Source organism: Danio aesculapii, chromosome 5 (genome assembly GCF_903798145.1).
Source record: "Danio aesculapii chromosome 5, fDanAes4.1, whole genome shotgun sequence".
NCBI classification, from domain to species: domain Eukaryota; kingdom Metazoa; phylum Chordata; class Actinopteri; order Cypriniformes; family Danionidae; genus Danio; species Danio aesculapii.
The window spans coordinates 18,775,760-18,790,141 of NC_079439.1; the positions used below are offsets into that span (position 1 = coordinate 18,775,760).

Sequence of the window (14,382 nt, forward strand, 5' to 3'; positions counted from 1 at the left end):
TTATATTTATGTTTGTTAACGAACATTAGGTGGTCTTGTTTGTGATTGGCTGGAGGGTGCGCATTATTTCCGCTGAAACGCACAGGTAGTTCCAGTCAGTTTTGATCACAGTTCAAAATAGAGTGCATCCGGAAAGTATTCATAGCGCTTCACTTTTTGCACTTTTTTTTTTGTTACAGCCTTATTCCAAAATGAATTAAATTAATTTATTTCCTCAACATTCTACACACAATACCCCATAATGACAATGTAAAAAAAGATTTTTTACGAATAAAATTTCTTACAAATAAAAAAGCTGAAAAATCACATGTACATCAGTAGCCTTTGCTGTGAAGCTTTAAATTGAGCTCAGGTACATTCTGTTTCCACTGATCATTCTTGAGATGTTTCAGCAGCTTAATTGGACCACCTGTGGTCAATTCTGTTGATTGGACATTATTTGAAAAGGCATATACACCTGTCTTTATAAGGTCCCAGGGTTGACAGTGCATGTCAAAGCACAAACCAAGCATGAAGACAAAGGAATTGTCTGTAGACCTGCGAGACAGGGTTGTCTCGAGGCACAAGGCTGGGGAATGTTACAGAAATGCATACAGATGTAGTGTAATGATGCACAGACCAACAGCAGGAAGCTAGTATTTCCTGCTAAAAACCTACCAGATCTACTTAAACTAAAGAAAAAAACAGTATTAGAAGCTTACTATGAATCGTGCTAAGCTAAGAGAGTTTTTAACACTTACTAGCTAAAATTTTTTCGTTACATTTTTTTTAACCATTAGATTTCAGAACAGATTTTTGGTCTTTTTTTAACCAAAATAATGACAGACTGCAGCTTTAATGTTTCATAGATAAAAAACTTTGGTCCTATTGTCGTATCTAATAATAAAATGATAGACATATTGTATCTGGATGACCTGGAACCTAAATTATAAGCAGATCATACCTCTAGGAAAGACTCCAGGATCCATGAAGGTGGCCATGCTGAAGTTTGCCAACACAAAGAGGAAGACGATGCCATTGTAGAGAGGCACAACAGGAGAGACGGCCTTGGTCAACCACGGACACCTGAGAGAAATCACAGAAACAGCAAAGGATTATCATCTACAGTGCCAAAGAAGATGCATGAATGATATCTAGCATGTATATTTACACAACAGTTCTGTCTGGTTCTTGAATCTTATTGACTGATAGCAGTGCGCTATTCTGCAAAAAAAAGCTCTCATACTGCCTCTTCACCCTTCACCCTGTGTATTACTCCGCCCACATACAGTGACAAGCAGAGGGCACTCTAGAGTTTGACAAATATTGCAGCTGTTGGTCAACATAATGTACTTTTGAGGCTTTTTAGTTGAGAATGTAGTTGTTTAATTTGCAACTATGCAGTTTATTTATAAGGATAGTGCCTATTTTAAATATTTATCATTTCTGAGAGACAGCGCATGGGTGGCCATTAGCTTGTCATTGAGCAGACCAAGGAAGGTTGACTGTGTCCATCCACAACATGGCAACAGAAACCGCATAATAAGCCCTTAGAAGAGGAAAAATATAGCATAATTTTAAACTACAGCTGATCAAATCATTATAAAACAAGTAAGGGATTTCTCAGTCGATCTCTCTCTTTTGTATGCTGTATTCATACCATATAATTGTGTGATATGGGACTCATAAAGTCTTAAAACCGGAGATAGCCATCTGTTTCTAATAAGTCTCCTGTTTTTGCTACTGCAGACAAGTTTAGTAAAGATAAAGAAAGAAGAATACCCGCATGTGTTTAGCGTTTTCCTTATCACAAACAGAACAGTAATCTGGTAGTGATTGCGTTGCTTTTTCGGGGTTAATTTTTGTGATATCCTGATTGCGAACAGAAAAATACTGGGAAATCTCTGTAGATTGATGGCATTTCATGCCGTTCAGCCTCATAATCTTAAAATGTGAGCAAAATCACCTGTTTTGTCATCACTTTAGATACTATGCTACAGAATCTTTCAAATACTAGCTCTAAATTGATGTGTGTGAATGAGCAACGGCAATAAGCAATTTTCTGATGTCAGCTGCAGATGTGAATAAATGGTGGAAGAAAGTAGTTCCTCTTACAAAAGGTTCTTGAACTCTCCTTGTTTGATTTTCTTGTTTATATACATGATTTTTATTATTATTAATAATATTATTATTATTAATATTATTATTATTTAATTAAATTTTTAACAGTAGCATTTATAATAATTGTTTTGCACATGGTAGGCCAATATGACATGTTGTTATACTAAAACATATGTATATGAATCATTTATATAATTTATATAAAATGTTCAGTTATAATAATGATAAGAAAAATATTAATAATAGTAAGTATTAATAAACAATAAGTAGTAATATTGTAATAGTACATATAATAAGTATTATTATTATCATAATTATTATATTAATAATATTTTTAAAAAAATTGGTTCACACAAGTGGTGGCAAATTTACTAATTGACCCCTAAGCAGAGCATGTCAATGTTTTATCTTTTAACTAAATTGTCATACAAATTCATTGTTGCTGCCTAACACATATAGGATATGTTGAAATCCATGACTATCTGTCTGACCATGCTCAGTTCTTATTTAAGATGAGTTAACAAGCAGAGCAGAGCACTAAAATATACCTGCACCTCTAAATATTACATTTCACTTTGTGGCCAGGAAAAGTTCACTCAGACAGAAAGACACCATTTGACAGACTTGTAAAGTGACCAGCCACATTTATTTTTGTTTGCACATGTCATTTAGACGTAATTAAATCTATGTTTCTCGCCTTTACTAAGGTTGTATGTATGTGAACTGATTCAGTGCAATAAAGCAGATGCACAATAAAGAAACAAGGCATCACTGCTTTGCTTTACACTGTTTAGAGCAGTTTCAAACAAGTAACTGCATTTAATTAAAGCAGTAACAACAACAGTTCCGTGCGATCTAAATTTATGCAACTATATTACAATATTTTCTGGTATTTACTATGATATAGATGCCAATGATGATAATTCATATATCCACAAAGAGAACAAAAAGTCCTGTACCTTTAGGGAAAAGTATTATTTTTCCAATTTTGTAATAATGTAATATCAACTTCATTCATACTGGAACATAGAGGGCGCCCAGGTGACTTCAGGTTGAAGAAAAATAGTGGAGTAAAAGTACTAAAAGTCCCAATACCTCTCAAAGCTAAAGAAGTACATTTAAAAATTTTCAATGATATTTACCCATCTTCAGAGTTTCTTAAACAGATTTAATTTTGATCACAACAATTGTACATTCTGTGAGGCTGACATTGAAACGACTGCACATTTATTTTTTGAATGTTTATATAGCAGAACCTTTTGGTCTGATTCATTCGAGTGGTTAAAGATTTCTCTCAAGCTGTCCTCCCAATTTTCTAAAAATGATATTTTCTTTGGTTTATTAGAGAAAGATGTTAATATTCAATTTGTATTGAACAATATTCTAATTTTGGGGATATTTTATATTCATAAATGCAAGTGCCTTAAAACAAAACCACTGTTTTTAGTTTTGCAAAAGGAATTTTGGTTACACTGTAAATCTTTAAAGTTGCTACAATTAAAATGTGGAAGCAGACTGTTTAGTTTATTGAAAAAATTGTAATTAATAGAAGACCTGGTGAGACCTTTTTTTTCTTTTAGTTGTGTTTTGTGTCTATTCTATGATTTAAGTGTATCTTTTTGCATTATTATTTTATTGATTTGATTATTATTTGTGCTCTGTTCTATAAATGTAGATGAAAGTTGTTACTCAAATTTTGCCTTATTGTAATTGTGTTATAATGAAAAAAAAAAAAAAGTACTAAAAATGTACTCAAGGGAAAGTAAAAGTACACATTTTTAAAACTACTTGGTAAAATACAATTCCTGAGAAACAATACTCAATTATTAGTAATACTCAAGTATTTGTAATTTGTTATTTACACCACTGCGTATAAGCTACTGAAAAATGTAGCTATGCTAATAGCTGAGCTATCTGTAGCTACTGTAGCTACTCCCCAACACTGTTCACAGCAGTTTTAAACAAATCTCATTCAATCAGATTTTAAAGCTGAAACTATCCACAACTCTCCTGCTACATGTTTTCTCCCTCGGTATGCTGTAGATCAAACTACTATTCTCTCAAACTCAAGAGAAAAAGCATGAACTCATCCTCAGTCTCCACTGGAGCAATGCCAAGCTCTTCAAATAGATGAAATCTGTTACCTTTATCTCACCATCATTTCCTCATTTCATTCAGGTTTCTATTTATTATTTTCTTCATTATAATCAGAGAGCTCACAACGGCAGTCCTGAGAATACCAAAGCAGTAATGAAGTGGAAGATAAGAATGACTTCAGATTCACCACATTCAGACACAACAGATGGAGTAACTACCCGTTCAAATATAATCCAATCACAAACAGACGACCTCGGAAATCAATCCGTGCTGTGGGCGAAGAAATAAAAGCCGCATGAACATCTCCTTAGGGGTAAACAAGAAATGTCAGGGAAATTGTGGAATAAATACATACACAGGCTGCGAAATTTAATAACCTTGATCATTCTCTGTGTGACGGACAGAAAGCAGGCTGCTGTCATGAAGTTCTGAATAACTAACTATAGGCTCAGTATAGTGACCTTCATTGTACAGGTTTTTTAAAACCTAAGGTGGTGATATTTTTCTTCTAGTCTTTATATCTAACCCAAGAACAAATTAAAGGCTTGTGATGCTAAAGAACAGAATAAAGGCTTAAAAATAGATGAACCTTTCATGCCACTAATTGCTTTTTTTGCCATTTAAGACACAATCGTTCCACTCTGTCACTCAATATTTTTATAATTTCAGACACAATTCCTTTCATTTATGATGAATTTGGCTATTTTCGATAATTTTTTTTCCTGGCTTTGACAAAATTGGTAAAAGAAGATGAACTTCTTGCTATTAAAAAACATGAACTATTACCTTGTCTCAATAAACTCCTAATTTGCTGCTCATCAATATTTATTAATATTAATAAATATTTATTTAGTAGTTAGGTTTAGGTATTGGGTAGAATTACGGATGTGGAATAAGATTTTGTTAAATATGTAATTATAAAATAAACGTATTCATGGGTGACGAAGTGGCGCAGTAGGTAGTGCTGTTGCCTCACAGCAAGAAGGTCGCTTGTTCGAGCCTCGGCTGGGTCAGTTGGCTTTTCTGTGTGGAGTTTTCATGTTCTCCCTACGTACGTGGGGGTGTCTTTCGGGTGCTCCGCTTTCCACCACAGTCCAAAGACATGCTGTACAGGTGAATTGGGTGAGCTAAATTGTCCGTAGTGTATGAGTGTGAATGAGTGTTGCGGCTGGAAGGGCATCTGCTGCGTAAAACAGATGCTGGATAACTTGGCGGTTCATTCCGCTGTGGCAATTAATAGGGGGACTAAGCCGAAAAGAAAATGAATGAATGAATAAACGTATCCATAATTTTAGTCCCAAGTACATCTAAATGATTGAAACTTTGCATTAAAGTATACCTTTTTAAGTTTAACAGTCTAAACTTTCATTTTTATGTAGGGTCCATATATTGTGTCAGAATAAATAATTAACAACTATAATACATTAATACTAATTTATATATAAATATCCTTTTAAAATGTTTATGACTTCCCAGTTGATATAATGAGATTATGTTATGATTATGAGATAATGATACCTAATTTATAAGATAAATTTGAAAATCAAATACATAAATAATAAAATAAATTGAAATTGTCAATTGTATAATATGTTATTATATTTTTTTTATTATAATTATTATAATTATTATTATTGTGTAAAAAATTAGTGTTCTTACTTTTAATATATTGTCTACATTCAACAAAATATTTAATCTAGGAACCATCAAATGTGAAAACAGTTGACCAATACAAAACTTTATTTGGCAGAAAAAAAACCCAAATAATTAAATTAATTCACTTTCATTCAACTTTTTTTTTTTTTTTTTACATCACCAAAAGTGCAACCAAAGCACCACTTAAACAACACATTTACCACTATGAACAACAACTTTCTGGAAGATTACAGTTGGAAATGTGAATGTTTTCATTAGTATATAATCTGTTTTGGAACACTGTGGTAAGTTTGTGCAACAGTTTACTGGTCTATTTTTTTATTTTTCATTTATTTTTTAGCACACCACAAGGCCAAAAAATATCTGGACACTCACCACACCACAAGCATCTGCTTACTGAACACTTCATTTCAAAACCATGAGCATCATTGCCTCTGTATGCAGTTACAACAGCTTTAACTGACATGAAAATATAAAGTGTGTAACTTGAACCCAATGTTGCTTAGGACAAAGTGTAAATGTAAACTCGTTTGGGAAGGCTTTGAGATTTAGTAAACTATTGGACCTCACTTTGTAGAAACATGCATAGTCATATTGTCTTTAAAATGTTTCTACAAAGTCCTTACAATGCTGGAAGTAAAAAAAAAAAATCCCATTTACAGTAGCTATATATAATATAGGTCACAGCTAATCTGCTCCTAAATCATCAACTATATGGCACAGGAGATTGGGTGCTCTCGCCTCATTAGTCAATGAGCTTGCTACAGTTTTTTTACAGTAGCATGTGCAGCGAATTTTTGGAGACTCTCCTCCACCCCAGCTCCACCTGTGTTTAGATCTGCTGTGGGCGTTCCATATATATTATGTTTGCGGCAGCAGTGTGTTATATTGTCAGACCTCATGTCTGTAAATACACTGGCAGTAGTAAGTCTTGGTACTTGCTCTGCCAAAATAATTAAAGCAGCAGCAGCAGCAGCGTAGCAGACCTATTCTGCCAAGACCAAACACATCAACATTGCCATATACATATTTATTACCACAGTAAATCTCTTCAAGTGTTGTAATGACAAAATAATTTTTTTGCTGGACACAAATCCAATTCGAAGTTGATAAAAAATTACATAATACATGTAAAAGCACAAATATGTCCTCCTCTGCGAACATAATTGTGAAGTAATACATAAAAACAAAGTGCTTAGTTGCATACAGAAACAATATATACGGTTCAGAATTATAACGGAGTCACCTTAAACCAGCAAACTTTGTATTAGCAGCCTGTATCCTAAACCACACATTTACATAAACCCCTATTTTTAGTGATAAATGATACAGGCGTTTCACCAGCCCAACGGCTGCACTGGAGGGGTGTATTTTAGGTTTAATTTAGGCATTTCACTGCAGTGTCTCTAACATCTAGCTGTTACAAACATTAGCATATCTGTGCCAGAGGCAGCCATCTATCCGCAAGGATTATAATATGCCGACGAGATCAATATAGATAAAAGGAACAACCCTGTCAACAACAGCTTTAGGCAGCACAAAGCTTTTAAACCAGTGCTTGTTAATTCATAACACCCTGATGTGGAGATAAACAGAAAAACACATTCAAATATGACAGAAAATGTGCAGGAAATTAAAGCGAGAGATGGATATCATTGCCTCAACATATCTGGTGATATGTTTAAAGAGAAGTGATCATTTATATATAATTGCAATTACATTAAAATAATAACATGTATTGGAATTCGTGAATGTTAAACTAACTAATTAAATCCAGCAGAAAAACTGAAATTAATGGATATGATAATAAAATTAGCTAACTAATCTGGTGATAGGTTTATGAAGGATCAACAATGTAATAATAATAATAATAATAATAATAATAATAATAATAATAATAATAATAATAAATATGAATGAATAAAGAAATTGATGAATAATCCAGCAAAAAATCTATTACATTAAATTAAAGCAAAAAAAAGAAAGAATAAAGAAATAAATGAAGAATCCAGCAAAAAATAAAAATTAATAAAATAAAATTAAATTAAATTAAAGCAAAAAAGAATGAATTCAGAAATTAATTAATAATCCAGCAAAAATTTAATTAAATTAAAACTTAGTTAAATTAAATCAAAGCAAAGCAAAGAAATTAATGAATAATCCAGCAAAAAAATTAATAAAGGCCAATAAATTAATGAAGAACAAAAATGAATGAAGAATCCAGCTAAAAATAAAATAAATGAAAAAAATGAATAAATAATTCAGCAAAAAAAAATTAAAATAAATTAAAGCAAAAAAAATGAATGAATAAAGAAATTAATGAATAATCTATCAAAAAAATGTATAAAATAAAATAAAATTTAATTCAAGAAAAAAATGAATGAATAATATCCATCAAAAAATAAAATTAAATTAAAATTTTGTTAAATTAAAGCAAAAAATGAATACAGAAATAAATGAAAAATGCAGCAAAAATAAAATAAAATAACATTTAATTAAATAAAATTTATTCAAATTTAATAAAATTAAATTAAAGCAAATGAAAAAAAAATGAATAATCAGCAAAAAATAAAAATAAATAAATAAAATCAACTAATTTAATGAATAACGAAAATGAATGAAGAATCCAGCAAAAAATGTAATAAAATAAATGAAGAAATGAATGAATAATTCAGCAAAAAAAATTATGAAATAAAATAAACCTAAATGAAAGCAAAGAAAATGAATGAATGCAGCAAAAAAAATTTATAAAATAAAGCAAAAATAAACGAATATTCCAGCAAAAAAATTATCTAAAATTAAATTAAATTAAAGCAAAAAAATTAATGAATAAAGAAATGAATGAAGAATACAGCCAAAAATGTAATTAAATTAAATTCTAATAAATTAAATTAAAGCAAAACACAGTGAATTTATAAAGAAATGAATGAAGAATCCAGCAAAAAATAAAATGAAAGCAAAAAAAATGAATGGATAAAGAAATGAATGAAGAATCCAGCAAAAAAAAAAAAAAAAGAAGAAAAAAAAAAAAAAAAAAAAAAAAAAAAAAATATATATATATATATATATATATATATATATATATATATATATATATATATATATATATATATATATATATATATATATATATATATATATATATATATATATATACATACATACATACATACATATATACATACATACATACATACATACATACATACATACATACATATATATATATATATATATATATATAAATAAAAATTGTATTATATTATAAATGAATCCACAAAGTTATTTTATTCATCATAAAATAACTTTGTAAAAATAAATAAGTCAAAACACTAATAGGATAATACATCAAATTAAATACAATAGTAAACTGTAAGCAGGTTATTAATAAAAAAAAGATTTGTTCAACTCCTTAATCTTTAGTAAGAGCAATATTAATTGCTGTGCATGTCTTAACAACCACTAATAAATATCTCCTCTTCTTGGATCTGACAGAGAGTCATCAAACCGTTTCTTCATATAGGCGAGCAGAATCATTGCTATGCAGCAAACACACCCCCATGATGCACTGGGATGATGGATGCTTTTCGGTGATGTATCCCATCTGACTACACAAATATCATATCTGCCAGAGGAAAGGCAAAAGCTTTTGAAGTTTCACCTATCATCTTATCTGCCGGTGTATTTTCGTGCTGAAAATGTAATATCAGTGCTTGATGTGTTGTTATTGTACACATTTTGTATCCTTACATGTCATTTCATGACGCAGAGATAAGAATTCACACCTCATTTTTAAGGACAAGACACTTAAGAGGAATAGGTGAAAAAAATAACTAAGTCTACATGTACGCAACAATGATGCAGTCACGATACTGGAATTTGTAACTTCGATACGATACCTTGAAAAATATCGATATTTGATGCTGTGAGGAAACTGATGCCATAAATGTAAAATAAACTACTGCTGATGAGCAAGAGACTGCAAGAGAGCAAAGCTGGGAACTATAATAACTAAAAGCAAGATCAATTTCAAATTCCATTATCAATACTTATCGAAATATTGATATTTTTGACAAAGGCTTTCCATTGCGTTTTAAAAGTTTCCTGTTTACAGTCTATTTTTTAAAAACAATCCACATTTACACACCTGCAAAAATGGCCAAAAACAAAGTATTACATATGCCAGAGCAGTAGTTAGTGCTCTCACACTGTTAGTAAACAGTACCTGTAAGGAATTGATGATGTATTGTCTGTGGCTGGTCTGTATGTAGAATTTGCCATGTGTATGTTAGACGTTTCTACTGATGGTTCGCACTTTGCTGATGAAGAGTTAGCAAACACTTAAGCAACAACAACACTACCACATAGAGGTCTTTTCATTTTGGGGAATTTATTGGCGATGCTTTCAAAAACTTTGATTTATAGGATTTCAGTGACAAAAATACTGTTGTCAAATAAAAAGGCAAATGAAGCATTAGCAACACTTAAGCAACAACACTAGTACATACACTGCAATAGTTGCAATCGCAATTGCCTTTAATCTACACCTGCCTAAAGTTGTGTTTACATGGACAAGACAATAGCTACATTTCCCTCCACCTATTTTTTTGGATATGCCAAGATAATAATAATAATAATAATAATAATAATAATAATAATGTATAAAATAATAATAGATGCACATAAATTTTGAAAATGTGCATAAAAATATATGTAATATATGTTTAAGTAGGATAAACTTTTTATTTGATATGAAAAGATGCACACAAACTACGATGGAAACACATTTACTAAACAAATTCCAGTATGTGCATTAAAAAAAGATCATGTGATTTTGTTATAAGAGTATTTGTGATGATAAAAATGTGTGTGAATGAATATACCAGCAGGCTGAGCACATTGTAAAACATCTGAAATGTTGCTTTGGTCATTCTAAAACGCCTTCACCATTTTAGTATTAGTGTTATTATATTATTAATTACCTCCAGAACTGTCAAGAGTGCCTGTGCTCCACGTATCATGTCTTCAAATGCAACCGCAGGTTAATTGCACGTTGACATTGTCTTCTAAGCTGAAAGTCATTTATTAAATAAAGATAAGTTTGACGCAGCTTCTCCTTCCTCAATAAATCCTCAACAGTTTTACTGTTGATATTTGGCGCCAGTTAATCAGGAAGTCACAATTTTGTTCTCTTTGAATCATTGAATGGAAACGCTGCTTTATTTGCACATCTTTTATGCAATAATCCAGTTTTGCGCATACATTTCATTCGCATTTTTGGATGGAAAATCTTTTTTTTTTTCAGTCACAAAAATGCTGTCGTCATGTAAACAGCACCTTATAATGATCACCATACTTCCTAATTATTTATTTTTTGCCTTGCAGAATTTCTAAAATGTTTGTCAATATTTCAGTAAATATGTGCATAAATGTATAAATTAGCATACATTTATATTAGATTAAAAATTCTTGCTTCTTTTTCACTCTACAAAAAAAAACAAAAAAAAAACAGAAGAAAAAAATTGGTTGAATAAAATGCATAAAGATTAACCTATATTTAAGTAAATTACATCTACAAACATTCACAAGTAAAAACCTTCAGAATACTGACTTGCATAGAACGATAAAGCTTAGTGTATATAAGTGTTGCTGTGGTGGAGATTTATGGCTGCAGTGCAGCAGAAAAAAAAAACTCATTTTGAGAAAACAGGCTTTCAGAATATGCCCTGTTATTGATATCTACAGACACAAATTGATTAAGAACAACAAAATAACACCTAAAAATAGATTTTGGATGTCTTCTTCACATTAGAGTGAAAAAGCCCTTTACAAGACAGCCCCAAAACCCAAAATTTGAATAAAACATAAATACAGGAGTTCCACAAGGAAGCATTTTATCGCCCTTACTTTTTTCTCTTTACACAAATGAACCTAAAATCCAGAATTTAGGTTTTAAGTTATTTAAATATGCAGATAATAGGGCACTTTTTTGCTGGTTTACTAAGACAGGAACAGAGGGAGATACCTTGTACTATAGTCGTATAAATTTGCTTAAAAACTGGTGTAAATGAGTTCACTAAGGATAAATGTTAATAAAACCAAGGAGATGGTAATTAGCAGAAATAAGCTAGTTCTTACTCAAGAGTTGAAACCTCTGGTCCTTGAGGCACATGAAATAGAAACAGTGGGATGTTTTAAATATTTAGGAACATTTATTGAAAGTGGATTGACATTTGCTGGAAATGTAGAGTGTATTTTTTTAAAAAGCAATGCAGAGATTATATCTCATTAAGAGGTTACAATAATTTGGTGTGAGTCCAGATATTCTGGAGATGGTATACAGGAATTTGGTTGAAAGAGTTTTAACAAGATTGCATGGTATGGACTGTTGCTAATTAAGGAAAAGCAAAAACTGTGTAGAGTAGTAGAAATAGCCAGTGCAATTGTAGGTAAAGCACAAAGACAACAAAATGAAATGTTTTTAATGAGAATTAAACAGAAAGCACATGCCATTATTAAAGATTCCCATCCCTTAAATATAAAATTTCAGCTTTTGCCATCAAAAAGACATTTTAGGCAACCTCAAGTAAAGAAAAATGTGTATCAAATGTCCTTTGTGCTGACTGCCATTATCATTTTAAAGGGGTGGTCCACTACGATATCATATTTTAAACTTTAGTGTAATGTAAATGTGTGAACATGAACAACATCTCTGAATGCAATACGCTGAAAGTTCAATACAAAGGGAGACATTAGCTTTTACAGAGTTAGCTTAGTAAAGCCTACAGCAAACGAAGTTTGGGGACTACAAAAAAATACATCTGGGTTAGTGAGATCACAAACGCTTTAGGTTACGCACATTCACCATGCGCATACATTCTGCGCAGCAACGGGGCATGGCCAGAGGCGCTGTGATGTTATAGCAAAGAAAGCTAAAATGCCATCTAAATGCTGCTATTTCCACAGAGCTTCTTCTGTTTCTGTATTTGGGCTTCCAAAGGACACGACACAAAGAGAGAAGTGCTTACAGTTTAATTTTAATTATGTTCCAAAGAATTATAAAAAATATATACCTCTAGCATTAGATAAAGCACAGCTTCCAGAATCACTCCCAGTTCAGTGCTGGATTCAACTAAAAACGCTTTCAGTGTCTCTCTATGCGGCCGCTTTTTTGTGCGTTCTACATCTCAGATAACGAACTCTCAAAAGGTATGTGAACGTTTTAGATTACCTACACATGCTTAATCCGAATATATGTGAATGACACTTTATTTTAGAGAGCTGGCGTGAGGTTCAGCTGTGTGCTGATACGGCTAACAGCTACTGTTTACACAGCGCAAAAGCATGTGCTTGTATGTCCGTGTGATGGCCTGTCATATGGCCACACAAGATTAAGGGTAACACACACACACACACACACACACACACACACACACACATACACGTGCGCGCGCACATTCGCTTAGACACACATGCATACACATAAACATACACGCACATTCGCTCAGACACACACGCATACACAAACATGCACCCACGTTCACTCCGACCCCAAACAATACTCATGCTACTCATGCTCCTTGCTTCAAACTACACACATACAGACAGGCATCGTATCCATAAGCATTTTAGGTAATGGAGACTGACATTTCTTTTGTTTCATATCTTTATTTATAAAATAAGTTTGTCACAATTTCTTTCAGTTTCAGTACATTGTTTACTGGTTTGGAGTGCACACATTCTAGTTTTCATTTGTACTGTTTCTGTTATCTGATGGTTATTTCTATTGAGTTAAAGTTACCGGAGGGTGCAGTGGAGGATGACTGGTGGCTCTGTGGTCTGCTGGATCGGCCGCTGTGTTTACTGGCAAAAGGCTGAATCGCGTGTGCGTCAAAGATTTATGTCCGGGTGATCCCGCGTGGCGGAACCAATGTAATGTAGTGATAAGGGGGGGGAGGAGAATTTAATTAGGAATATGTTTTGTATATTATTTGTTTAATTGAAATGACTTGTTTATTTTGAGTAATTATGTCTTATATTTTGTAAGTGTCTTATTTAGAATTAGTTTGATTAGTAAATATTATGTTTGTAATTGTTATATTTTATTGTTTCCCCTATGTTGTTTAAGTGGATCCTCCGTTTGTGTATAAATACTCTGCAGTTGTTTCATTTGGGAGGTCAGGTTGGTTGTGTTCAGACTTTCTGAATTTCTGTTATATTCTTGTTTGGTTGACCTCAATTTGTTTTCCAGCTAGTATTTATGTTGGAATATTATTTTGTTTAAGTTAAATAAATATTTTTTGGCCTTAATTTTCCTGTGTCCTCATGCCTGACCGCTGGGCTATCTCACATATGGTGTCAGAAGTGGGATTGTAATAGAGGACACAGGTTTTTTTTTCTCCTTCTCCATAGTCTCAGTACATTGAGTTGCCATGAGTCGTCAACAAAAGAAGGGGCCCATGAAGCCAGTTTCTGTGGAGCAAGGAGAGGAGCAAGAAAGACATGCAGAGGAGGAAATGGAGCCCAAGG

At 32.1% G+C, this 14,382-nt stretch overlaps 1 protein-coding gene across 1 annotated transcript in view; it reads right to left on the reverse strand.

Moving 5' to 3' along the window:
- zdhhc8b (zinc finger DHHC-type palmitoyltransferase 8b) overlaps positions 1–14,382 on the reverse strand; it is a 148,111-nt gene that overhangs the window by 26,518 nt on the left and 107,211 nt on the right. The window contains exon 2 of the mRNA XM_056457473.1: positions 944–1,065. Within this exon, the coding sequence (XP_056313448.1) occupies positions 944–1,065 (122 nt within the window). The remainder of the gene's footprint in view (positions 1–943; positions 1,066–14,382) is intronic.